Source organism: Cygnus atratus, chromosome 17 (assembly GCF_013377495.2).
Source record: "Cygnus atratus isolate AKBS03 ecotype Queensland, Australia chromosome 17, CAtr_DNAZoo_HiC_assembly, whole genome shotgun sequence".
Lineage (NCBI taxonomy): Eukaryota > Metazoa > Chordata > Aves > Anseriformes > Anatidae > Cygnus > Cygnus atratus.
Genome location: NC_066378.1, coordinates 7662548 through 7690251, shown reverse-complemented (window position 1 = coordinate 7690251; position 27704 = coordinate 7662548). Strand labels below are relative to the sequence as shown.

Sequence of the window (27704 nt, the reverse complement as noted above, 5' to 3'; positions counted from 1 at the left end):
CCAACATCACAAATATGCAGAAGTTTTAGTTCTCCCCTTTACAGTTCTTTAATTAAGATTGATTTGGATTCACCTACAAGAAGTCTTGCAAGTTACGGCTATGTAAGTTTGGCTAAGCAAAGTTCTCTCTCTTTAGCCAGTTCTTTATTTGTTTTAGATTTTTTTAACGGCTACCTCTATATAGGTATTTCTACTTTATATATACTTCTACTATAGGTACTTCTGTTATTTGACAGTTTCCCAAGCTGAAGTTACTACCACAGGAGTACCCTGGTGTTTACTGATAACTCAGTACTTGCTGTATGCCAGGTGGAGAAGCACTTACGAAGTGGATAAAACATTAGTAGGAGTGTGAAATGCAGATAGAAATGCTCTGGAAGAGACCTAGGGCAAGGCGTAGGACATTTCTTTTTTTTTTTTTTTCCTTTAATTTCACCAATACTCTTACATCTGGGTGCTCTTACTAGAAACCAAGTGCCAGGTCTTATTCTGATCTCTTCATCCCTCACTCCGCAGCCCCACATTGCAAAATTCATGTCCTTCTTCTCATCTCAGTCTGAAAAAGAAAATGCCCAGACTGCTTTTCTATGAAATTATTTGAAAAATGTATTTAAAATATGAAAATCCAGTGCTTGGAAAGACCAATTTGACTAGGCAGTCTTCCCTTGGGAACTACAACTATTACACTTGTGAGGTAGAACTGTGTCAGGTAGAAATCTGTCATTAGTATCTCAAATTTATCATGCTACGTTCATGCAACAAATGCAAGCGAGATGTGTCATTATGAAGACAGTCTGATCATTGTTTTCCTGCTCTCATCCCAACATTAGTTTTTATGGTTAAGGAAGCAAATGATATGTAAGATAACATCCACCAGGGAGTGCTAGAATTCATATTAACGACCAGCTTTTCCATGCAGACTTTTCAGGCTAATCCTTGAGTGGAAGTTCTAATTCTTGTGACTGGACACTCAACGGACATATAGAGTTCTTCCAATAGAAATGTAAGATACCATATCACATAAGATCCTATAACCATACAAAGCTTGTTCTTGTTTTATTTTCCTTCAGTAAATACTCTTATTCAAATATCTAAAACATAAATAAAAAAAAATAAAGCTTTAGAAAGAGAAATGAAATCATCATTTAGAGGCAAATGATCATGAATATGATGAGGAGCATCATAAATAAAAGTAACGCTGTATAATAAAGAGTTTAAGATGCTATGGCCATTTGCTTCAGGGCTTTAATAGGTCAGCATAAGTCTTTTTTCTTATAAAGCACGTTCTCATTAACAAGGTGTACACGACACACCATAGAAAAAAATAACAGTAAACGATAGAGTTGGTGGGAACTGACAGGGTGATGAAGGAGTTTCCAGAAGATCAATCTGGTTTTCATTTTCTATAAACTGAACAGGCCAAAGCAGCTCAAATTAAAGAGCAGAAAACATGGTCAGATTATGTCTGAACTGCTTGGTAACCAGACAAAACCTATAACAAAACAAAAGCTATAGCACTGCAGTAAAAGTTTGCTTTCAGAGTTCAATATAAAAGTCCATTCAACAAGCTATGTATGCGTTCATAGGAATCTGTGAAACTAGTGTTCCGAAATTAACTTTAAATATATAAACCTCCCAAATACTTGGGGGAGATTTAAATAAATCCATATGCAGCTTAGGTGCTCAAATATGCTTTGTTTTGTTTTGAGAGTACCAAAAACTGGAGAATGAGGAACTGGAAAGCAATCACAAGCAAATTTTGCTGGCCACTTCCCAGCAAACAAATTTTGATCTTTAAAAGCAAACAAAAAACCACACACATACATGTAAAGTTGCTTTGAAAAAAAAAAAAAAAAAAAAAGCTGTTTGTTCTTGGATTTCCAGCTGCATGACCCTATTGTTTCATCCAGACACTTCAGATGTTCCACATGATGGAAGTCTATTGTACAAACATATGGAGAAAGAAACATTCCACATGTGAAAGCTAAAACCTGCTAATATCGCCACTAGCATGCTGAAAATCTTTAGGAACTGGTTTGATGTTTCAGTAAATGTCACTAGCAGGTGAGAGGGCTTATGCAGAAGACATGGGTAGTGATCCTTAATAAGCAAATAAAGATAAGCCTCCTCCCTTTCATGCAAAAAACTTGGAGTAAAAGATATTTGTAACTGAGTTGTTAAGCAAGCATTTGCTACAGCTGAGGCTGGCCGTTCAGAGGTCTGTTATGGTCTGAACACACACACACACACACACTTGTCTTTGGATGGTATACAAACAGCAGCACCTATCTTCACCTCACTGTTTCAGGATTCATCTCCTCTTTTATGCTCTGAATAGGGAAATTTCTAAGACTCCTCCTTTGCCAGGATTTCAGAGAGCAGGATGCTTGTAAATTTTACTTTACTGCCTACGCATAAGGAGAGACCGTGAGGGCACAGCAGGGAGGGTGTGGGAGAACACAGAAAAAAGTATAACAGATACTGCAGCCAGAGGAAAACCTAAGCACTGGGTTTGTTGTTATAGGGTCTCAACCAGTGAGCAGTTTATTTTTCCAAACAAATCTGCTTTGCAGACATCCTTTCTTCTTCCCCATTCAAGTTTCAACCAGGAAGCCTGGAATAAGTTACTGTTGATTTCAGAGGCAAATCAAAGCGTTCAGCCTACTAAGCTCGCATTTAAAGTTAGTCTTGATGAGAAACTCCTTGGGGCCCTTGTATTCAAATAGTGAAGTCTGAGATTCACCTGAACTGCCCACCCATGCAGATCCATAATACAAGCAGGAAGATAAGCGGATGGGCAGCCTGGGCTTCACGCCTTGGGTCTAATGGTACAGGCTCCATATTTTAAGTCAAATGTAGAAGAAAAAAACAACCTTTAATAAAATCCTAGTCACTCAAGACGGGAGAATACTTACTATCCAAGACCAGGAGAGGGCTGGATTTAGGCAGAATAAGTGGATTGGATCTCCAGCAGGCACACCCACTTTGGAAAGGCTGAACAATAGTCTCTCTGGGATTTGGATTAGGTTGGAATTTCAGAGGCATTTCATCCCAGATCTCCTGTATTCGTGAATCTTTCCTTACTGGCATCCTTGGTACCTGGCCCTTGTTAATAGTCCTGCTATTACTTAACAGAATAATGAAACACGGTCACTATGGAATAGATCAGTAAGAGATCAGTGATCCGAAAGTCCCTCTTCAGACCTGACAGTAGTTCTGAATGGAGGCTTGGGCCAGCCCATTTTGTTGAGGTGGTTTGATGTTGCAACCTGGCTGCTAATATAAAGAAATTAGAAGAATAGAATAGTGGATGAAAATGAGATAGCACAGCAGGTTATGGCTTGTATGTGGCAAATTTGCTTTTGTTTTGCCACTTTGAACACCACCCACCCCTGCTTTATACTGAAGTGTAATGGTGCTGCCTGTACTCCCCCAGGACCAAGGATTTCATCTAATTTAATAGTTTCTGTAATTAGATATTTGTGAAACTCTGAAATCCTCTGATGAAAGGTGCTGTAAAAGTATTACCAACTCTTCTACCATGAAAGGACTCCACCCAAACCCAAATACAGATGTTGTCCTCAATGTACATCATTACTAATCCAAATCAGCAGTACTTATGGCCTGATTTAAATCCTCCTGAAGTCCAAGATGACTTCTGTGGCTTTCAGTAAGGCCCCAAGAATTCTAGAAAGGAAATAAAGGCAAATCAGCCTTTTCTCCTCTCAAAATTGGGACCTCCTTTTCCCCGGACAGGACCAAGACTATCTGAAATGAAGCATAAGGCCATTTTCTGCTGAGGGCTTTTTAAGAGGAATTATAACATTCTTACATTGAGTCCAAGGACTAAGGCTGCCAGTAAGGCTCTTCTCAACTGTTGTATAATCATTCTACATATTAATGCAAGACCCTGTCCCAACTCCACTGTCTTCCTGCCATGGATTTGTACAAGTAAAAGAGGATTATTTTCTACATTTAGTAATTCTCATACTCGAGGAAGCACCTAAAATATCTTAAAACTTGGCTGGTGTTGTCATCTATATCTAACTACCGAGCTGGATATTGATAATTTAATATTGATAGACCTGAGATACCTGTGCATGGACTGAACTTGTAGTAATAATAATAGTGTGGAAAGGGAAGAGCTGCTACACCAGCTTTAGTCTAGCTAGCTACATACTGCTGTGTAGTCACTCCCTGGTACCAAACATTTCACGCATTCTTTTAAGAAGAAGGGGAGGTAGGAAGAAAGACAGACAGAGGAACATTTTACCACCATTCCTGGTCTGTCATGTAAAGAAATAAATGAAGGGAAAGAGTAATTGTTTGCTGGTTACTACAGGAAAGTTTGTTAACTTTGTTAACTGGGTCTTTTTAAACCAGTGCAACAGGATTGTTTGCTTCAAGCTACTTAGATATTAAAGGAACAAAAATGATTTCACTGTTTTCATCTAGGAGATGGCTGGCATCTCTAGTGGTACAGAATGCTTTTACCTCCTTCAGCATAAATATTACCCACATCATTCCAGCAAGCTGCTGCCACTGGCTCACTTCTCTTACCTTGGCTGCTGCTTCTATCACTGGCTTTGGCAAACAGGAGAACTATGGTTCAGCTCTACAAAGAGAGAGTCCCATGTGCTGTGCAGGACTCGAGGCCAGCCTCATCCATCTTCTCAGCTTTCAGCTTCTTCAGTGCTTCAGTAATTAGAATTATCAGGACTGAAACACTGTGGACATTATTGCTGCTTAGTGTGAAGTTAACAAGAGAGCCAGATTTACGACATTCTGGCCAGACAGAGAATTTATTAAAAAAAAAAAAAAAAGTTACAAATGATTGCCCAGTTCCATGGATACATACTCCAGAATCTTATTTTGCCAGAGACTCCACGTGAACTTTAGCCTCTAGGAGAAATCCGCCTGCATTTTTCCAATTGAAATACCAGTCAGACCAGTGGCGGGATGCAAACTAACATGCATGAAAAATAAAAGTTCAATGACCCAAATCAATTATGTTTTAAGGGCACTGCTCTGGACTCAGTAGGAAATATTTTAAACAGGCAAAAGAACTAAATAGGATCATTCATTGAACTGACCGGGAAATGAGACAGAAATTTGGTAAATAAGCAATGCAAGCCAGTTTTATGTACCAATTAATAGAAAGAAATAAAGGCAAAAAGAAAGAAAACAGATATTTCTTAGACTCCAATAGTGTTTCAGACTTCTACGTACTAAAATGAACAGTGCAATAAAACAAAACAATTCTCGTGCCTTCCTTGAGTACAGGTGGTATAACACAGTTTACTTCCAGACATAAAAAAAAAAGAGAGAAAAAAGCTGTTTATAGAAATCCTGAAACCATATCTTTATTAAAATAGGATGTCCCACAGCTCTTCTGTATAAAACAAAAATAATAATTCAAAGCAAGAGCATCTTCTGAAGATCAGAACAAGGTACTGTGGCTGGATTTTAATTTTTAAGCACACAGGCACAAGTTAAGGAGAAACAATGCTACTGCTTCAAGATATAAGAATATAGCTACTCTCCAAACTGGCCAAACATCCAAGCTTTTTGCACAGTACATATCTGCCAAGGTATATTGTAAACACAATAGGAAGCAGCTACAGCGATTAATCAAGATCTAAAGAAAATAGGAAAGACCTATCATTTTTCTTCTTCTGAAGCAAAAAGTACTTTCACAAACAGTGAAGAGATTAATAGACACTGAGCTTCTTGCCAGCAAAACTTTCAGGTTCTGTGAAGGTGCCTTATTTGTCTTGACTGGCTTAGGTTGTTGGGCCAGAAAGACAGTCTTGTGTGCATATACAGTGCTTTATAGTGACCTATAAAGCAAAACCTACCTGGACCTAAATATCCCATTAAAGTGTAACTAAAATAACCTCCACACCTGGCAGCTGGGATTGAAACCAGATGTGTAGCACATCTGGTAAAGAACCGGGCTGCTGCTGTCAGGCACTGAGCTGTCTGAGGGATGTACTTTTCTGTCCAGCAGTTGTTTGGAGAGACTTCATAAAGTTTATCTATATTGCCTCCACTTTTCTTAAGGCAGACATGGACCAGTAACATGCTCAGACCAATTGTATGTCAATTTTAAACATTTGATAATTTCCATGTCCTTCCCTCCCAATCAGAAGTGCATATTTTGCTGCTCCAGTTGCGTAATTTACTGATTCAGCTGCATGCTTGGTTGATCTGGCAGGAGACTAGTACAGTAGTTGAGATTCTGGATACATTGCCAATTGTGCAGTGTGCTTTGTTGATCGGGGCTGTAGAATTTAATAGATGAAATTTCATACACTTTACTAATCAGGCCACATTCTTTGCTAATTGAGGTGCATATTTTAGTAGTTGATTATTTTTTTTTAATCCTTCACTGATCTTGGGAAGGATCCTGCTCCCTCTGAAACCAGCAGGAATTTTGCCATGGTCCTCATTGGGAGCAGGACTTTCACTAAAAGGTCAGTATTACTGAAGATTTCCTAACAGAAAAAAGAAAGGCTTGATATTTTTTTAAGCCAGCAAGTGAACAGAAGAATACTAGGTGAAAGATGGCACTGGCACAGAGACCTCCTCCACAGGGATTTGATTAAACAGATAATATTTTATGGACGTACAGAGACCTGGAATTTTGACTATGTTATTCTTTCATCAGCTTACATTCTTCCTTCAGGATAAACAAGCCGCTTATCTGCACATCTTGTTCCATCTGATACAGACACACAGGAGGAAACATCATACACCTTATCTTCAAATTTTCTTTCATTTGATCTAACTCCTATTTTAATGTTGCTGTAGTCCCTAGTAAAGGGTTCCAGAGAGCTCTATTTTGCTACAAAACCTGTTTCAAACGTCCATGCTACCCAACAGCATCCTCAAGTTCCTCAACTCTTACTGGCAGAGACCACCTTCCTGGATGAAAAGAGCAGTTCAGTCTCCCATACATCATGCAGACTTTACTCTTTCCAAGGGAGTTTCTGTTTAATTTTCTTTTTTTTTTTGGTACTGCTAACTCTATGCTACTCTAACTCTATAATTAATTTCTCATAAATCTTTGAATACCTTTTTTCAACTGCTAAATTGAACTAGATTTGAACCATCAGTTTAGAATGGGATTTTCTCCTAGCATAGCAGCACTGTCAGAATGTAGCCAAAAAAAGATACAAATAATGAAGCCTACACAGCATAGTGCAGTCCTTGACAAGTGGAGAGCAAGTGCAACTTAATCAAAAAAATAACAAAAAGAGGGAGCAAGAAATGTACACACGTGTCTAATGCACAGATTTCAATGTCACATTTAGGAAGATAAGCAACAGAAAGTGCCTAAGTTTCATTCTGCAAAAGAAATTGCCCTTCATGTTTAGAGACTATAGGCAACATGTGATCAAAAGAATAATTGACGTGACAAGAAGTCATGTCTGGGAAAGTAAGTGGGAGGCTGCTGCTGCTTCATTAAGGAGGCAGTTTCTTTTCTATGGTACCAGCGGTCAATACGTAACCAGTTCAGATATTGTCTGATGGGAAATCAAACAGTCCTGATACCAGAACTAGAGAACAACAGAAGCTGACTAGGAAACAGAAAGGGAAAAAAAAAATCAAGCAAAATTAATAGAGCTTGTTGACACATTCAGTGCCCCACTATTACAACTCACACCCGAAGGCACACGACACAGCTAATACTTGTTCTGCCTCATGAATGCCCAAGCAGAATTAGAACAAAACTAGCACAGGAAGGATGTAATAACTTTGGGCAGCAATCAAGTTATATACTTTAAGTACGCAGCTGGATGAGGGAGTTGTTCATCTCCAGTAACAAACCCAAGAGGAGAGTAAACTTGCAGATTACATGATGCAATTCTGAGTTAAAAGAGAGACAAAAGACAAAAATCCACAACTGTACAATTCAATAGATTTGTGTGCACCTTTGTGAAGTTAATACTTAGTACTTCAGTGGCAAAAATGTGGCTTAATTAAGAAGTTCTCGATGTAGCTATCTTCCTAGGATACCAGAGTGAGATAAAACATCTTCGTTTCAACCACAAAGTCATTGCTGTATTCATATGTGCTGCGGCAGGGAGTTGGTGTATCAGGCTGAATTACAATGCTGTTTTCCACAGGGAAAGCAACCCCCCCACATTTATATATTTATATGTAACAAAAGACGTACATTCATAGAATATTTTTTTATAGCATAGTGGCTCATCCTTTGTGGATCTAAGAATCCCTAGCAGAAGTGTCAAATCCTGCTCCTATCAGAGTCCACAGGAAAAGTCCCCGCTGTGTCAGCGGGACCAGGACTGCTCACCCCTCTCAAAGCCCACAGCCAGGGTTTGCTCTGCAGCTGCTCCAAGTTACAGGGTGCTCCTTGCTTCCAAGTCTGCCTTTTCCACCACCGCTCTGCTTCCCCCGGGGCTCACCTCGTGGCTCCCAGCTATGCCAAGGTCCCTGTCCTGAGAGCCGCCAGGTACCTGGTTCACCTGCCAGCCCTGCTACAGACGAGGTGCACAAGCCTGGAGCGCACAGGGACAGTGACAGGGCACAAGGCGGTTGTTTGGCTCCCTTATGCCAGGCTACCGTTCCTTATGGATGCTTTTTGGGCGAGCGCTCCCATTTCTGCTGGAAATGCCGTTACATCGGTTACCGCGGGGCTCGCATAGATTTTGGCAATGCTTGCCGTCCCGAAGCAGAGAGGGCGACCCAGACACGGGCCGTGCCGCCCGCTGCCCTTTGGACTCGGGGCGAGCCTCGCGAGGCGCTGCCGACCCCCGCCGCCGGCTGGGCAGCGACCGGGGGGCACCGCTCCGCATCCCCTCGTCCCGGGATCGCCGCTGCATCCCCCCTGCCCGTCGGAGCCCGCTCCCTGGGACACCCCCCCCCGTCCCGCCGGGGGCCCGCGGGGCTTTACCTTGCCTCCCGCCCCGCCGAGGCACAGCGCCGCGGCCGCCGCCAGGACCAGCCCCGCACCGGGGAAGCTCCGGACCATGGTGCGGCGAGCCGAGCCGAGCCGTGCCGTGCCGTGCCGAGCCGTGCCGGGCTTTGCGGAGCCGTGCCCCGAGCCGTGCCGTGCCGTGCCGTGCCGTGCCCCGGGCGGGCTCCTCTGACAGCGACCCCCTCCCTCCCCCGGCCTCCCCGCCCCCTCCCCCGGCCGCTCCCGGCCCCTGCCCTCCCCCGGGGGGCACCCGCGGCGCGGGGCCTGGCAGGGAGCGGCGGTGGCCGCTGCGAGCCCCCCGCTCCCCGGGGGGGTGCCCGGCCCGGCGCTTTTTGTCCTCGCCGGGTGTGGAAACGGCCGGGGCTGGAGGCGGCCGGGCCCCTGCGGGCAGCCTCCCCCAGCGGCCTCCTGGGGAAAAGTGCCTCCCGCCGCCGGGGTTGGAGATGAGGGGCACAGTGCGCCCCGCCGGCCCCCGGAGCACGGGCTGGAATGATCAGGGGAAGGGGAGACGGGAGAGGGGCCCTTTCCAAGGAGGGAAAATCCCTTTCCAAGGAGGAAAGGGAAGGACCGCTGCCAGGCACCCTAAGGAGCCCCTCAGCCTTTCTGGAGATCATGGCAAGGCAGGGGAGGCTCCTCGTTTCCGTGGCATTTCGTGGTTTTCCAGGTCAGAATCTCTCCTGTACCCTTTCCAGTAACAGACACGCTGCAATGAGCATCAGCCAGCCCTATAGCCCCCAGCAACCAAAAACTCTTCTGTCCTTGCAGGTGGCAGTGAGCACGCATTGATAGCTTCAGTTGATTCCTGTGCTCTGTGGAAGGAGTTGCAGTAGTTTATTTTAAAGGTAAAAGTTTTGGTCAAAAGACTGTGGTTTTACATTTGGAGCTGCTTTTGTGTGGCTCAGTGACAAAGATGCTCCCTGGTAAGCAGCACAGGGAGCCCTCAGAGGCTCCAGCTGCCTGGCGTGTGTGGGGACACTGCCCGCCCAGGTCGTGACAGGGTTTGTCATGCCTTCCCCAGAAAATTCCCATGCTGGCCCCTATTGGACAAAGGACACCGTCATGGCAAGTCCTGAATTCCTCCTTTCCCAAAAGGCAGGGATTCACCCGGCTTTCAGAAGACAAAGTCGTCAGTGCAAAATCCCTGGATAACACCTTCGGCTGGGGTCCAAGCAGGTAGATGTAGTGGGCATGAAGCTGGAGGACTGATACCTGAGAAAACCAAGGGATTTTTGTCATAAATACATGGATGTGCTTTGTATTTGACTTTCCGTATTGTTCTCTTCATTGTGTAAATTCGAAGTAACGTCTTAAATTTATACTTTTTAGTGAAAGCGTGAGAGGCTGTGTGCAGGCACTGAGGCAGCAGTCTTGCACTGACTGTGCACTGACACTGAACTCATCTGGAACCCTGGGCTACTTGCTGCAGGTTTGACGCCCTTTCTGTAAAAATAATGCTCAACTTCCAAAGAGGTGAAATAGTAATACACATAATCCTTGCAGTGCCTCTGAGCTGAGGCTGCCTGCTATCACTTATTGTACAAACCGGGGTCACCTGGAGAAAATAATGACATGATTAGCCCAAGGCTCACAAGGAATTAGGGACAGGGCTCTGACTGCTCTGTCTGCTCACTCCCCTCCTGGACCATGCTGTATTTGCTAGGGCAGAAATACCCCTTCAGTGGAAGGGCACATAAGCAATATCTTGGTAGCTAAATTGGGTTGTTTATCCTCCTTGCACTGAAGGAAGAAGATGCAAATAATTCTTTCTGTGGTCAATTCTTATTTCACTGTTTTCTTTTCAGGGCAAATTTTGTGTAAATGGTGTTCCCAGGCTATGACCTTGTCAGTCATTTACTGCGATTGCTCGTGTTCAGATTTACATTTTGCTTCTCCTATGTAATATTTCTTTGAGTTACCTGTCAACTGAAAAAGCAGATGTATCTACATTATGTCTATTCTGAATAAACACAAAGCCCAGGACACTTGGCATCTCTGGCAGGAGAGGGGGGTGTGGAGAGCAAAGGGGTTTTTTTCAAGCAGAACACTTCTGCCTGAAGGGCAGTCTGGTCTCTGTAGCACAACACTGTGGCGCATTGCTTTTCTTAACACTCACAGTTAAATCTCAGGGCAATGTCACCATAAATGCATGTTAAGCTTTCAAAAATCCCTGAAACAAGAAATCTACTTTTTTTTCCACATGAGGCTCAGTGTGACAGCAGTAAATACAGAGATTCCATCTGCTGTTTCCTTCTGTTAATGCACAGTTGTTGAGGACATAAGTCAAGGACTAGCTGGCAGAAAGGGGTATTCAAAAAGTGATTTTTTTTTTGTCATTTGGACAGGACTGGAAAAATAATATAGAAAATACCCAAATGAAAGAAAGAGAACACGTTCAAGTCTAGCAATGCAGCTCTCTTTTTAAGGATCTTACATCCCTGTTATTTGGATTCTTTTCCAGGGGTCATCTGAGTGCAGGCACCCGTAATCCTTCTGAGGCAAATAGGCTGCTGTGTGGGCTATGCTGCTGTTCCAAGCTGTAGACCTTGAAGTGTAGCACAGACACAAGTGTATGCTGATTTCTTGTGTTTGTGTTTACTCTTTTCTTGGCCTAGGAGTTTCTGTTAGTATGTCTGTGCTCTCTTATCTCGGCATCCCCTTGCTAGCGAGACCTGCCTGCACAACACTCCATCACTATGGCTTAGCAATGACTTAACACCCAGAATTCAGGACCAAACATATAGCAGTCTTCTTAAAAGTATTTTCAGCTCAGATTGGCTACCCTTTCAAACCACAGCTTTTGTGAAGATTGTGTTCTATATCTGTCAGCTCCCTTTGTAAGCAGGCAGTGGGACTCTGCATGGGCATGGACAACTTCCCACACAAGGCAGCACACAAGAATAGGACCAAAAGATGTCTAATTACCTGCTGAAGGTATCAGCCATGAGGCAAGGCATGCAGACAGAGCACATAGTTGCTACACAGCCTAGATGTGAGCTGTACCCATTCCCACTGGGCTGTGGAAGGAGAGATGCAGGTGCAACTCTGCACATCCTCAAACAGGCAAGATCAAGTTTCTTCCACACTCATCGAGACATTTTTAAGAAAGTAAGTGTCCTGCTCCCTGCATTGAGCCACCTGTTGAAAAATTCAAGGCATCCATGCTCCTTTAGCGAGTCCTTCCAAGGACTAGCCCATGTACTGTACTGTGCCATTCTGGGGGCTCCTGGGTTGCTGAAGCAAGCACTACATTGCAGTGGAACAGTGACATTTACGAAGTTATTGAAGTTAGTAGTTAGGATTTCTACATGCAATGGCAACACTTTCTTAACAAGTAGCCCCAGGCTGGGAAAGTCATTTGCAGGAGAGAAAAAAAAGAAAGAAAATTACTGTTTGCAGGCTGACAGCAAAAATCATTTATTGTGGGAACGCTAAGCTTAAAACCACTAAAAACCAGTAATTTCCATCCAATCCCTCCACACACACACAACACACTCTGATACATGGAAAGAGAACTTTCTGAATTCATTTCCTTAAGTATGTAAGGCATCCTGATACCAAAACTAACCCTGCTCACCCAGGGACACTACAGTGGAATGTCCCACAGAAATTAATGCAGCTCTTAGCAGTTTCTGTTTTTCAAAACAGCTGGTGTGACCAAACTGAATCCAGCTTTAAACAGGAGGAGGGCATTGGCAAGACACTCTCAGTAACAAGGCCTTAAATCTTAGTTTATTTTCTGTACGCAAGAATTCTCATCTGCAAACCTTCTGTTATACAACACTGCTTTTTATACTTTCCCAGGCTTCTTTTATGTAGAGTAGAGGTTGATTAAATCCCTTCTGAGTTCTGTTGTTAAATCAGACACACCACTGTTATATGTGAGTGTCTCCCCTGTTTATAGAAATGAGTCAGGAAAGTAACACTTTAAACTTATCCCTTCTAAAACAGACACACTGAAAATTGTTGGGGCAGAATGCTGTATAAATGCTTCATGTATATAAATAAAACATATAAGTACATAAAATCTAAAAATAAAATGTTAAGGCAGTCTTTAATAAAGCCCATTTCTCAAGACCTGAGTGCTAGTTGCATAGTCTGTGTTTAATACAAAATCTTTTTTTTTTGGTGAGTGGCTGGGAGAGAAGAGCTGGACGCCTAAGCCTGATTGCAGTCTGCCAGTAATGGAGCTATTTATATGTGGTTAGCACAGGTTTCTTTTTTAATGAAGTTTTTGCAGACTGAGTGACACCAAATAATAGAAAGATGTAAGCAGAAAAGTATGCAATAAGCAGAGGGAATTGGAACATGGTTCTGTCAGTGGTTAGAGAACAAGATCTCTGCTAAGGAATTATTTAGAAAAAACATGTTTGTAGCTATAATAACTGGAACTCCACACACGGGTTTTGTGCTGGGCAGACAGTGCCACCCACTGCTCCTGCAGAGTATAGAGCCTTTCTCCCCCAACTTTTCGGCTGGTGCCGTTCTGACACATCCACGCACACACAGAGTTCATATTTTAGAAGCTGCAGACTTTTCTCAAGAATGTTTACATTCTTTACAGTGAGAGAAATAGGGTGAAATTCTGCAGCTCTTTGTGGATAGACTCTGAATTTAACAGAACTGCTGGTCTTTGCTTGGCCCGTCCCTTAAGACATCAGAAAGGGAAGGGGGAGAGTGAGAGGAAAGATGTTTTCAGCCGAGGTTATTGCAGTGCATAAATAAAATACCCTGATGGATAGGTAACTCTGAAAATGGTCTGTCTTTACATATTAATTGTTAGCTCATTTCTTTAATTTGGCATTAAACACATTTTCTTTCTTTTTCTTTTATTTTCTTTTTATTTTTTGTCAGAGTAAAGATGAATAACTCAGCCTTCCCCATTTAGGGGCAAGGTCCTGTGGGTTCCCAAATAGGACAATTCCTATTAAGGTCTGAGAGAGCTTGCTTGGAGAGAAGGCGGCAGGACAGCTTTGCAGGCAGCCGTGCTGCAGGGCAGAGGAATGCTGCACTGGCTGCAGTTAAAGGACCAGTGCGCTACCTTCTGAGTTCTGTGTCTGGAGAACAGAAGAGCTCTCGGAGAGAGGAATTTCTGTAGACTTTGGGAAATGCCATTGGCTCTTTCTCTGCTGGAGACAGAGACTGCAGTGCACACAAACACATCGCCTGCAAGTTTACAGGAATCTCTTCACTTCAAGGCCTCATGTTAGTGCCTTATGATTTTCCCAACGTTTTAAGCAACTACCATGACACCTCACTGTTGTGTTAAAACTTATTGATGATAGGTATCTTTCAGTACAAAGGATCCCCTTTCTCCTTCAGGCGGCCTGTTTAAGCCTGCTGCAGCTTTGTGTCATTCTTGGGTGGCAGCCTCTGAACTAGTGGTTATTTTTGTAGCTGGGGGGCTTGGTGCCATGTAGCAGACTACTAAGTAAAATTAGAGATACTTTGGAGATTTGCCCAAGCAATATATTGTCTTAGATGGCATGAAAATAAAGAAGAAAATGTAGACAAATATTCGAACTGAAAGGCTACATTAGTGTCTCATTAATTCTTAATTTGAGTTCTGTGTGGGAGGCAAAAGTCCTGCTTTTTATATTCTTACAATACAGACACAGCAAAAAATTGAATGAACATTAGACATTCTAGTCTTCTTCACCGTACTGTCCTTGGCGTCTTATGTGGAAGCGTATTTGGTGAAGGCAGAATAGCTGCTGTTAGAAAAAATATAAAGAAAGTGTATCCAAATACACTGAAAGTATATCTAAATATACTTTTGTGTATACTGTGTATATTTTGTGATATTTGTGTAGCTCTCTTACTGAGACTGTGAATTAGTGAACAGCAAAAGGCACAATAAGTGAATTCATTCATTCATTTCATTCAATAAATTCTCTAAGAAAATTATGCTGATGTGCATGCTACACAACCCTTCTTGATCATGCTCATTTAGTCTGTACGTTTGGCCATCTCGCTTGCCAGCATCACTTGGATCCATGCTTACCTGCTTTTCCACTTGCAAATAACCCTCTTCCTGAATTAACTTGTGAAATAATGTTCTCTTCCAAATCTTGCCTTGGGGGCTACCTCTGCATAATGCTTACAGGAAAACACCCAGTTACTGCCATTAGCAATGTGTCAGGAGCCTGGTTGACAGGTTTGTAACTGAGTTCTTTAAACAATTTAGACTCGCTGATAGTGTTGGTTTAACTCTCTTCCTGACTTCTACAAGTCAGACAGCCTCTCATCTTCCTAGAGAAACAGCTCAGTGTGTTCTTGTTCATATTTAGGATAATTTGGGCAGGTTAATAAAAGCAAAGAGGATTATCATACCTGGAAAAGCTAAGTATGTTTACACAGCAATTATATTTAGGGGGATAATATGATGTTGGAAGGCATTTACATTATGAAAATTAAAAGGTTCAGAGAAAGGGGGCAATGATGGGAACTTTTAGAGAAATGTATGTTTTTCCAGCCATATTTATTGACATTTTGGACAATACAGAGGCTCTGGCAATGCCAGGTGTAAAATCTACCCAACCAATAAACTCTCCACCAACCTCAGTATAAAGACATAAGCTACTTCTACCAATGGAAAAAAATGTAGAAAAACAAAGCCCACAAACCTAAGTGCAGAATGAAAGAGTTCTGTGAAATACCACTGTGATGTGACAGTTCTCGGTGCCCATAGGATTTCTGGGATGCCCAATGCCAGCAAGATGCTAAAGCCTTTAAGGATTGATTCATGAGGAAAAGCTTATCAGGAATGCTGCAAACACGACATAAGCAGGACATTTTATTGAACTCCCCAGACTCTAATCCAGTAAATGCTAACACTTCTGCAGGAACGTGAATGAGACAGGTGAGATCAGGGTGCCTAGCGTGTGAAGTTAAATATGAGCACACTGAAGGATTGGGGGCAAAGGTGCCTCTGCTAATATCATAGTAGGAAATGGGTTGAAATTGGTGGAAATTAGTCACCCCTTCCTTCAAGATCAATTGAATGAGCAAACTGATTTTAGTGAGATAAATGAAATGTGCCCCTGCAAAACAGCATACAGAGGAGATCGGCCGCTTAAGGACGCAAAAGGCAAAGCAATTGCCCATAACAGTGTAGGTTTGGGGCAGTTGTTTCCTTTAAATTGTGTATATGGGAAAAAAATAGAGGGAAAAAAATATATTAAAAAAAAAAAAACGGGTGAAAAAAAAGCCAAACCCAGGAGCTGAGCATCGAACAAGCACCAGCACCGTCAGCCCGGGGCGGGCAATGACAGAGGGCTGGCTAGAAACAAAGGCTCGAAGCATCTGCCGGCGGCATCCTGCCGGTTCCCACCGCGTTCAAAGGCTCGGCAGAGATCTTGAGGACACCTCTGGTGCCTCGTCCTCGGGCACAAAACTGCCCGAGGCTCCCAAACCCGCTGCGGGCGCAGGCAGCTCCCCCGGGCAGAGACCGAGGCGTTTCGAAACCTCTCCAGGCCGCGGCGCCTGGGAAGCAAGCGCGGCGGGGAGGGACAAGAGAAGCTGCAAGGGGCGCGTCGCTTTTTAGCACACATTTAATTTCCGAGGGTGAAGCAGGTGAGGGAGCAGGGAACTCTTGCCCCCGCTGCAGGCTGGCCCTACCCCGGCTCTGAGGGGAGGCCCGGCCCGGCCGAGGAAGCCGCTGCCCCTCCCTCTGCTGCCGGAAGGGTCCGTCAGGAAAAGCCGCCTCCTTTCTAGCCACCCAGCCGGCATCGGCCGCCTGCCCGGCTGCCCCCGGCGGCCGCGGCTCCCCGCCGAGGGGCCCGGCTGCGCGAGGGAGGCGGCGGCAGTGGCGGGGCGGGCACCGCGCCTGTGGAGGCTGTGGAGGCGGCGGCGGGTCCCGGCCGGGCAGGCCGGCGGGGAGGGAGAAGCCCGTTGCACCGCCGCGCCCTCCTCCCCTTCCCGGCGGAGGCAGCGCCACGTCTCGGGCAGAGCCGGGCTGGGCGGCCCCAGGTCTGCGGGGGGCTCGGCCGGGAGGTGGGAGAAGGGGGTGGCTGAGGCGCGGTGCCCGCCGCGGGTGTGGGGAGGCTGGGAGAGGCGGCTCTGGGCTGCCCGCCCTGCGGCCTGAGGGGAGCAGGAGCCGCCGGGCCCGGCTCCGCGGGTGTGGGGCCTCCGGTGCCTGTCCCTGCCTGCCTGGAGCCGGGCCCTGCTGCCCTTCTGAGCGGCCAGGCGGGCTGGGTCGGTGCTGCTCCGGTCCTCTGAGGCCACGGCTGGGCTGCCGTGGGGTGTGCGTGTCTGTGGGTGGGCTAAGGTGGGGGTGCGGAAAGGGCTTTGAAGCCAAATGCATTAACCTTTTAATGGGGATGGGTCACACGGGAGACCCTGATTGTAAAAAGGTGCTTTTAAATCCCCTCTTACAGCGAGCGCTCTTGTGGCAAGGAAAGGGCGCTGTTCTTGGTGGATAACAAACCCTCTAACGTCCTCTGGATTTGCAGAGGTGTGAGCAGTCTCTGAATCGTCCTTGCCTTTTGTCTGTGATTCTTCTTTGTCACTTGGTGTGCTGTCTGTTTGCCATGTGACAGCTGTTCTTTCAGACCGCCCATTGTAAGCTTTCTGACACAGAAACGCTTTTAAAGTCATTAACAAATTCCAGTGGAGGTTTTCATCTTTCTGTTCGGTGGACAGTTCTGTTTCAGAACCATGCCTCAGGTGTCTGGCAGCTTCATGGCTCACCTGTGTGGGCCAGGAGGCAGGGGCACTGATCTAGTCCTGTGTACCCTGAACTTCTGGTAGTTTCTGTGACGCCCTGGTGATGAGCAGTGCACCAGGGCAGCTTGGTGCAGTAGCAGTTACACAAGGGCTCTCTGGAGGTATGGAAGGAATGTTGCTCAAAATGTCTGTGTAAAAATGCAGCTAAAATATCTCTGACCTGAAATCCTCCCCTTTGGTTTTAACTGGGGATTTCTGGTGTTTCTTTAATGAACAGGAATCTGTAACATCTCCTAATCTGAATTCAGTTGTCAGTATCTATTTGAACAAAACTTAGGCAACTGAAGTGACTATTTACAACAGCTTCTATCAAATTGTATCAATTGACAAGGTTTATAACTACAGGTACAATCTGAATGCCTAGAGAATGATTTGCAAACGCTATAAAAACTGTGTTTGGAAATCCTCCTCTTGACTCACTGTAGGAGAAGGCCAGCACTGGGCTGCAGCCTGGGCCTTGTTCTAACTGCCAGTGCACGCTGTAATTAGTAGTTCGGGCTCTGTACAGTGATAAGTACTGGTTGCTCTGCAGGCAAGTAAACAGTATGATGTCAGTTAAATAAATAAAAAGCCTGAATTCCCTCCTGCATTCTAACTAAGTAATTGCAACTTAAATAGCATTAGGTCCTTGAGATGAAATATGTGGTATGAAAGTCCAGGCTGTGATTTACAGAGCAGAATGCTATTCTGAATGTTGTCCGGTTTATTGAAGCCGAGACCAAGGAAACATTTCCATTAAAAGGGACAGTGATCTTAAATCAGTTGTCTTGCTGAACATTATGTTGTTGCATTGTTACACTGGTGTATTAATGCAACTTAAAAAAAAAAAAGTGACAATAAAAATGCTGTTAAATAGATGGCTTCCTATTCACAAAATCTGGATACTTTGTTATTGTCTCTGTTATTATCCTGGTTCTGCCTGTTGAAGTTGGTGGGCTGGTGGATAATCTGTGAGTACTGCTTGCTTTTCTTAACTGGTATTTTCAAAGCCCTAAGGAATGTTTGTAAATTAAATACATTTGTTTATAGAGAATGCAGCTCCTTGCTGATTACAACTTTGGCTGCAAGCTGTTTTCATGATCTCCTGGAATTATCAACTGTCTGCTGCACACCAACAGCTGAAAAGCTCAGAAAACTGTGCTCCTGCCTAACATCTCTAGGCTGTTGTTGCTAATGGAGAGAAACCGGACTTGGTAGTTCACTTGGCAGCAAATTTAAAAGAAATACTTCCCTGGATCTGGATAAATTTTTACCATGGACACCTCATCTGTCCAGCAGGACGTTCTGTTGGATGATAGAAGCAGCAATGGGGTGCCTAACACCTCTGAAGAAGTCCTGGATTGTAAAGCCAAGTTGGACTTGCCAGTTACGAGAGATGAAATTAACAGTAAGTTATTTCACGTGAACTTCTCAACAACTTCTTATTTTGTTGTTTGGGTGATGCTTAAGGACTTTGTCCTTGAGGTCAGGAATCTATTGTACAGTAGTATGCAGAGCCATAGCCTTCACCAAACTACTCTACATATGAGAAAACCCTTCTATTTTAAAACTTATTCTTTCAAAACAAATCCAAACTGTTCACTTAACTACTGTTAGCCATCAACTGAGCATGTGCTTTTCAAGTGTTACTTTGTCTTCTGAAAATGTTTCCAAGAATTGTGTATGTGAAGTTCTTTAGAACTAACAGTTCTGAAATAATTATTGGGGAATAAGCTTAGGAATGGAATATTTTATTCTGGCATAAGAAATTATTCTGTTAATTCCATTAGGCAAAAATTAAAATGTACTCAAAAAGTCTCTCCAAACTTCCATAATGGAAGAGAGATGCTGGCATCTATTCCCCAAATTATCTCACCCAAATTATCTCAAAATAATGTAGACAAACTCTGTAAGAAAATAATGCAGCTGCTTAAAAGAAACTTAAGAATGTGCACACACCGATCTGGGTAGATTACCGAGTCATGGAAAACTTCAGGCTGGAAGGCACCTCTGTATGTCATCTAGTCCAATCTCTAGCACAGAGCAGATCTAGCTTTTAAGTTAGATCAGGTTGCTCAGGCTCTTGTCCTGCTGAATTTTGAAAATCTCCAATGAGGGAGTTCAACAGCCTCTCTACTCATGCCATTACTTAACTACTGTCATTGTGAAAATATTTATATTGTATTGAATTGAAGTTTCCATGTTTCCACTACAGATGTCTAGGGAAAAATTGATATATGAGGATGTGGTGATAGGTAGGTGGAAGAGGTCTATATGCCGTGGCTGTGTAGATGCACAAAAGTATACAGGGTCTTTATGTAAAAGGAACCTTTTTGTTGATATGGAGGTCATCACGTGATGAAGTTGGTAGTCGTCCGCCCTCCCCTGGTATCGCAGATTTGTCATCTTGTCATGGGCAGGAGAGTGGAGTCCTAAGACTTTGTGTTTGTCGTGCTGCCCTTTATCACAATCGCAGCGTAACTGTATGGTGATTCACTCATCTTTTATGAAGTCGGAGATCATACTTTCCTGCCTTCTCCTGTTTTGAGCATCGTGCAAACAATTGAATTGTGCCTTACAAATAGGTAGTGTGTGTCTCTAGTATTTTCAGTCTAATTGCATCTCCTCCCCCACTGTTTTGACCACAGCTGTTTTGACACTAACTTTAGTTCAAGGCATCACTTAGATTCTGAGTGTCTCATGGCCTCAGGAAGTTGCCAGGAAACCATTCTTCTAGAATTTCGCTCCAGTATCTCTTTTATATATGGGTACCACTCATGGATGTGAAGATAAAAAATAGAAAAAAGGTATAAAGTTGATGCAGTAATAGCTGCAGTTTCTGAAAGATGGGCAGAAACGATATTTCTCATTGTGTAAGGTGTCATTATTTTTGTTTGCTTGTACTATTCATAGCACTCACCTCTCTTAAATTTTCTTTTGACAATCTAAGCTGCAGTTTTAAAATGTCTTCATCTGACTTACATTGGTAGGTCGTTAAAAAAGCAATCCCATTTTCTTTCTTCCTTTGTGTCCTTGTTGTACCCATCCATTCTATCATGGTGAGCTAAATCAGAGAACTGATTCAGGGTAAAATGGCCTTCAAATGTTCTCTGTGTGATTAAAAAAAGATACCTGAAATTGTTTGAATTCAAAACTTAGTGAACTGATACGGTCAGGCAACTTACAGCTGAAAGTTTTAGATATTTTTTTTTTAATCCACATTGCTTCCTTATTCAGTTTCCTCTGTGCTGATTCACTCTACAAACATCTGTGCTGGCTCAAGGGAGGATGTACCACAGAGGTGGGAACAAATGGGTAGCAGTGGAAAAAGTCCTACTTTCCTACCTCTGACTTTTCCTATATGGCTTATTTAATTAAAGAGGTATGCTTACATGTTCTCCACGTAGATGAATAGCTTTATTTTTGAATTGTTTTGCTTACAGAGGGCTGTAGTGATTCATAATGTGGGGGGGAAAGTTTTTACCAATATGGTAAAGGACCGATATCTGAATCAATAAAGCTTTCTTTAATCTCTGTGATCAACTTCCTGGATACAGAATATTTGTGCATATGTAACTTAGAAACACTTAAGTTTTGAGAGGATCTTCTTACTAATTTAATGTTTCTCAGTTTTGTTTTTTTCCCTACATCATATTTTTTTTAAAAGAAAATGCAAGAAACTGCTTATTCAAGTCTGTAGCTGTGGGGAGAGAAAATAGAAAGAGGAAACTTGATTTTTCTGCTTGCAAATACTTTGATAAAAATGCTAAATGTTTTCATACGTCTTTATGGAAAAAAAAATCTTCCATATATTCTGATGAGTTCCAGTTACTACAGTGGTATATGGTGTGTGAACAGAAAGACAGTGGCTATTCCAGTTCCCTGCTTGTTTGAGTTGTTTTACTGAGATTTAAAATAATGCATTTAATGTTAGATGTACAGTTTTGTTGCAACAGCACTTTTATAAACATAAGTAGTCCCCAACCAAGTGAGGTGAACATGTGTGAGAAATCCAAAATACAAACCTATGAAGTGTTGAGCTGTTATTGCAGATGCATTTTTCATGATGGAAAAAAGGAGAAAAAAAAAACCACACAGATAAGTCAAGATAAGATTGGTATTAAAGTGGTTCTTGAATTGCCTTATAATTGCTAGATTCATTCTTTTAATTCATGTAAGGTTGTCTGCAGTACTTATGATTGGAGACATCTTCTTTGAAAAAATTTAAACTCTGTATAAAATTCAGAAACTCTGCTTGGCCCATGCTGGGAGTTGGGCTGGTGGGTGCTTTCTCACCAGTGCCCAGAAGCATACCAAAGAGCTGAATCACTCAGCAGAGGCCTGCAGTTGCCACGTCTTATTTGTAGTAGGTTGCTGCTCAGTGTGACACAGATTACATTACTTATATTTGGTGTACAATGCTTCTAAATCTAACAAGATTTAGAAAGCCAAGTGAGGTTTTGAAAATAATTTATGGCCACGTTTGAGATCCTGTCTGAAGGCACTATATTAAAGTAAATTAAAGGTGTTTCTTCATTTTAAAAGACCAGAAGAAACATACTTTATAAAATTGTTTTTGTTGTCATTAGCAATCTATATTCTTACAGTCTAAAGGCAATAGTGTTGGTGTTGTATTTATGAGGCAGTGTAAGGATAAACTGAGTAGCTCAGTGAAACTTTCTCTTTCAGCTACCAGTGTTAACATCAGTGAAGTGCCAAATGAAGAGGAAAGTCTGAAGATAAACATCAAAGTGGATGCCTGCCAGAATGGGCCAGAGTCGCTCTTCCCCGACTCTCCTATATCTTTTGATCCCACCAGCATTCCTCAGGGTCAAGAGTCATCCCCAGGTGTGACTGGTTTCCATGACAGCCTAAGGAAGTCTCAGGGAACTAGTGCTGAGGGCATAGTTCTTAGAAAAGAAGCTTTGCAGTCTCTCAAACTAAGTCTTCCCATGCAAGAAACAGAATTGTGTAAGCATCTGTTTATGATAGCGCCCCTGCTTTCTATTGCTGCATAAAGCTTTTTTCTCTGAGCCTGACTGTAAAATCTATAATATCATTTCAGCTTGGACTAAGTGTCATTTTGGCAGTAAGCTTTTACTTTGAACTAAAATTCGTTTTCTTTCAGTAAACCACTCTGCTGCAACTAAAGCACGTGCCTTAACATTTAAAAATCATTCTCACACTGGACGGGAATTTCAGTTTTCTGGGACTGAAGCTATTCTAATCTTCCTTCCTGATTATTAGAAATAATAGGTGACAACTTAAAAAAACAGACAAACAAACAAAAACACAGCAGAACCAGGTGATTTTAAGATAAGTAATAAACATGGGAGTAGAAGGGCAAAGCCTTTATAGTAAGGTGTCTAATGCTGCAGCCATCTTCAATAATGTTTTTTAAAAGCATTACTATTGTAAAATCACATTAAGTCTTTCTAAAGTAGAAAATTTATCTAATAAATAGTCTTTCTCAGGCCTTTAAGGAATGAGTAGACTGTGTAGGTCTGTCTTAGTTTTTTAATTTCAGTACTACCAGAAGTGCAGAACAGATGAGATAGCAATAGTTTTGTTTTTGCTGTAGAATCTGTTTCTTTTCATATATATACTCGGAGGAGCTACAGTATTTGCAAACTAGAAAGCTGAAATACACAGTCATTGTTAATGCTTACACAAAGATATATTAGAGAAGGGTATTCTGAGGTGCATGCAACGGGCTTTCCTTGCGTTCTTTGCTTAAGCATGAAGCATGTTGCTGATGGTAGAAGGGGCTTTTTCCTTTTGCATCAGATTTGCCTGTGTTGGAGGTTTCTTTCTGACTGTAAAGATACCTTTCACTTACAGGCTCAGTAGAGTCTTCACTCCCATTGGAGAATGAAGAACGAATAAGACTTCAGGCAAGAAGACGGCTAGAAGAGCAGCTCAAACAATATAGAGTGAAGAGACATCAAGAAAGAGTGAGTACCACATAACAGATGTTCTAGATTCAGTTGTTGAAGGGAACTTTATACAGTCTATGCTTTAAATTACTGTTTGCTCTGCTTCAAATGTTCAATAGCTTTTTTAAATGTGAGAAAACATTCATTTTCTTCTGGAATTGGTTCTCTGTATTGTTTCTCTGTTATTGCATTGGTAACACCTTTTTTTTGCTACCTGAAATAAGAAGAAAAAAAAAAAACAAAACACAAATGTAGGCAATCTTAAGTTTAAGAAAACAGTTATTTGAAATCTGAATTCTTTAGTTTTTGTTTTCTCCTGTATCTTTCAGTTTTTAGACTCTACCTCCATTGCTTTCAACCTGTCTATATTTAGTCTTGATTGTTGCCGTAGTTTACTCATTCATGAAATGATACAGAAATTTAAATATTAATATAATAGTTTAAAGCTTTATGTATTAAGTTCTACAACAAAACAAATCCTTGATGCAAGTTCCAATGTAACATTCTGGAATTTACTGTCTCTTGGTTTCTTTTCATCTAATCAGTCTACATCCAAAAACCGGCCCTCCAGCACACTAGATCCTGAGTTGATGTTAAATCCAGAAATCTTGCCAAGAGCTAGCACTGTAGCAATGACAAAAGAATATTCCTTTTTGCGGACCAGCGTCCCCAGGGGACCCAAACTGGGTAGCTTGGGACTTCCAGCATCCTCAAAAGAGAGAAGAAGTTCAAAATCTTCAAAGTCCAGTAAGATCCGGTCCTTGGCTGACTACAGAAGTGAAGATTCAGACTCTAGAAATGCTACAGGGAGTCTTCTGGCTACTGATTTACCTGGTGGGATGCTGAAGCAAAGCAGAAGTGGTCCAACATCAGTTGTTTCTGAGATTAGTCTACCCTCCGACACAGATGATCGAATAGAGAATTCCTCCTTGGCAGGAGATAGCATTTCAGAGATTGATGGAAGTGAAGTGGGAATGAGGCTGGATGGAAATGAAAGTGACAGCTCTACCTACAGCAGCGTGTCAGGAAAAGTGGTGTTTAACAGTTTACAGAATGCAGAAGGCAAACAGAGCATTCCATATACAATAAATGGTCAGAAGATACATCCTGATGCCATGGGGCAATTTCCTTCCATCAGTGAGGTTCTGCAGGCTGCAGCAGTGGAGCACCAAGCCCAAGAGCAAGAATTTAATGGGGAAGTACGGAGCCGGAGAGACAGTATTTCTAGCAGGTAAGAAAGATTGGTGGGCAGTGAGATGACTACGGTGTTATGCTTCTTTGGGATAGGCAGTCTGTTACTCTTATCTTTTACTAGCATTGGATCCAATTTATGTTCGTCATGGTCAAATCAGCTGTTAACTTACGGATTCTAAAAGAAACTGAAAGGTCACTTCACTGAGTACCTACTTAATATATCTTTAGAGAAAAATAGTTTTGACACTGATAGAATGTTTTAAACGGTCTGCTAGCAATTGTTTCTATCTGTATTTGCTCCGTTTATTCACTGAATCACTTTTGCGACATTGGTCTTTAAAGCCTGAAAGTGTTGATATAACTGTCTCAAACAGTGATTTTTACTATGGTCGTTTACCTGATCTATGTATCTTTCAGACCTCAAATCATGAAATGCTGAGAGTCCTGTCCTATACACTCTTACCCTCTTCAGCCCTTTAACTGTAGTCTCACAAGCTTGTGTGTTTGTAATAGGTATTAAACTTATCCCTTAGCCAAATACCTGCTCTTTCTTTTGCGCTAGTTGTTGCTATTTCTCAGGAACTTCTGCATTAAAGCAGGCATTGTGGACAACATTTGTGGAGATTTTGTTGTTCATATTATGTCCATTTGTCTGATTATAAAGGGATATGCAGCTACAGAACACGCTGAAGTCAACCATTGCTTTTTTGTAAACGTTACAAATATATGGGTACCACAATAAATTTTAGTTGCTGCAAATATAGAAAGCTAACATGTACAACTTCAGTGTGAATCTAATTTCTTTGTTCTTTGGATGGTAATGAAGGTTGTTTCCCTGTATTTTGGATCCATCATAAAGTGAGAAAGCATATCCTAATTTCTAGTTTAGATGAAAAGCATATTATCTTAGGGAGTCTGAGTACCTCTTAATTTCAGACTCATTTTTCTTCGGCTAGGTGAGTGATGTATTCTAACTCTTTGACTGTATGTGTGGTATGTCTGTCTCCAGTGTATCTATGGAAAGCTCTATCGCAGGAACTCATGATGAAATGCTGCAGGTGCTAAAGGAGAAGATGAGACTTGAAGGGCAGCTAGAGGCACTTTCAGTAGAAGCTAATCAGGTACAAAATGAATTTCTGTATTTAGCAAATTATATTAATATGTTAATTAATTTTCAAGAGCTTCCTACTCTTATGGGAATGTGTTTTGTAAAAACATTGTTGAATTGGGTACATTACAAGTACGCTTATGAAGATAGTCATTAAAGCCTTCAAAGGTTTAGGCAAAAAGACAACAGAACTTTAGAGATGATGAATCCAGAGTTACGCTAATGATGTCTGTGTTTTCTCTTTGTATTGACTGATGGTATAACATAGAGAATGCAAAGCATTCTTATTTAAACTGTGGAAACACATCTTGTATGTCAATAACCATGTCAGGATTTTTGATAAAGACAATATATGTCTTGTCTGTGCCTTCTTCTGTTTTCTTTGAATATTTGAACTGTTTACTATGTGAGGTGTCACTTCAAAAAATCATTCTTGGGAAGTAAGTGGTCTTTGCCTTAGCAAAGCCATTTTGCTAGGTATCTTCTCTAATCAGCCATTAATGTATTTTCTCTTTTGTATTTAATTTTTGGGATACATTCAGGCTCTCAAAGAGAAGACTGAGCTACAAGCCCAACTTGCAGCTTTGAACATGAAGCTTCAGGCACAGATGGAGCACAGCCAAAACAGCCAACAGAAGCAGGAATCGCTGAGCTCAGAAGTGGCCACATTAAAGCAATCTTGCTGGGATCTGGAAAGAGCAATGGCCGACCTGCAAAACACCTTGGAAGCAAAGAATGCTAGTTTGGCTTCTTCAAATAATGATTTGCAGTTAGCAGAGGAGCAGTACCAAAGACTCATGCTGAAGGTTGAAGATATGCAAAAAAGTGTTCTCACCAGAGACAGCACAGGTGGGCTGACGCAAATTTTGATCTCTAAATTTTATTATTCCATAAATCATTTTAGTTCAACATAATTCTGGAGTCCAAGAGCAAGAAATAATTTTAATTTGCATTTTATTGATGTCATACTAAATAGCTGAATTTTAAGGTGATTGTTTTTTGTGTTGCGTCACAAATGCCACAATTTGCAAGACACAGCCAGCTTGTAGGAGGAGGCATAAATATTTAATCTAGTAACTGTTTGATGGTGGACTAATGTTTTTTAGAAAACTACACAAATACTGGTCTGTAATGATGCATCTCAATGTCAGGATACCTGCTTTCTAATTTTATGTATTTTTTAATTCATATTTTCTGCCTCTAATGATCTTTGAATGCTTAAAGAAATTACTCATTTATTTTAATTTTGTTCTGTTTATGAGCCTAATTCTTTGGATTCTAGAATTTTCTTTTTTTGCTTTTGCAGGAACAGCCAATCTTTATGTAATTAGGTGCATATATTTTTGTTCAAATAAATAAGCTATGAATATAGCAATAAGCCTTGAAAATGTGCGCATAAAAATTGAGTAATGGAGTGTAATAGTCCAGGTCCTTTCTTTTCCTTTTTCTAGTTCATGATCTGCGACAACAGTTAGCTTCCTTACAAAACCAACTTCATAAAGTGCAGTTGGAACGGACCACGCTGACCAATAAGCTAAAGGCATCTGAAACAGAAATCACATCGCTCCAAAATGTGCGACAGTGGTACCAGCAGCAGCTGGTACTCGCTCAGGAGGCTCGTGTCAGGCTGCAGAGTGAGATGGCTAATATACAGGTATTATGATTTGCTTGCACATAGGACTGAGAATCTGTTCTTTTAATTTTTTCCAGATGTACTAGTTTCAGCTAGGATAGAGTTATTTTTCCTCCTAGTAGCTGGTATGGGGCTGTGTTTTGGATTTAGGATGAGAACAATGTTGATAACACATTAATGTTTTAA

At 42.0% G+C, this 27704-nt stretch overlaps 1 protein-coding gene across 7 annotated transcripts in view; it reads left to right on the top strand.

Moving 5' to 3' along the window:
- Positions 1 to 16173: 16173 nt before the first annotated feature.
- GOLGA3 (golgin A3) overlaps positions 16174 to 27704 on the top strand; it is a 29162-nt gene continuing 17631 nt past the window's right edge. The window contains exons 1-9 of one of the 7 annotated variants that reach the window (XM_035556972.2): positions 16636 to 16912; positions 17320 to 17396; positions 18698 to 19055; positions 22337 to 22618; positions 23489 to 23601; positions 24129 to 24814; positions 25787 to 25898; positions 26428 to 26734; positions 27337 to 27539. In XM_035556972.2, coding sequence (XP_035412865.1) covers positions 18923 to 19055; positions 22337 to 22618; positions 23489 to 23601; positions 24129 to 24814; positions 25787 to 25898; positions 26428 to 26734; positions 27337 to 27539 — 1836 coding nt within the window. In that variant the 5' untranslated portion in view covers positions 16636 to 16912; positions 17320 to 17396; positions 18698 to 18922. Of the gene's footprint in view, positions 16517 to 16634; positions 16937 to 17319; positions 17397 to 18697; positions 19056 to 22336; positions 22619 to 23488; positions 23602 to 24128; positions 24815 to 25786; positions 25899 to 26427; positions 26735 to 27336; positions 27540 to 27704 lie in introns of those variants that run through there. The other 6 variants (XM_035556977.2, XM_035556971.2, XM_035556976.2 and 3 more) reach the window with 6 other exon arrangements.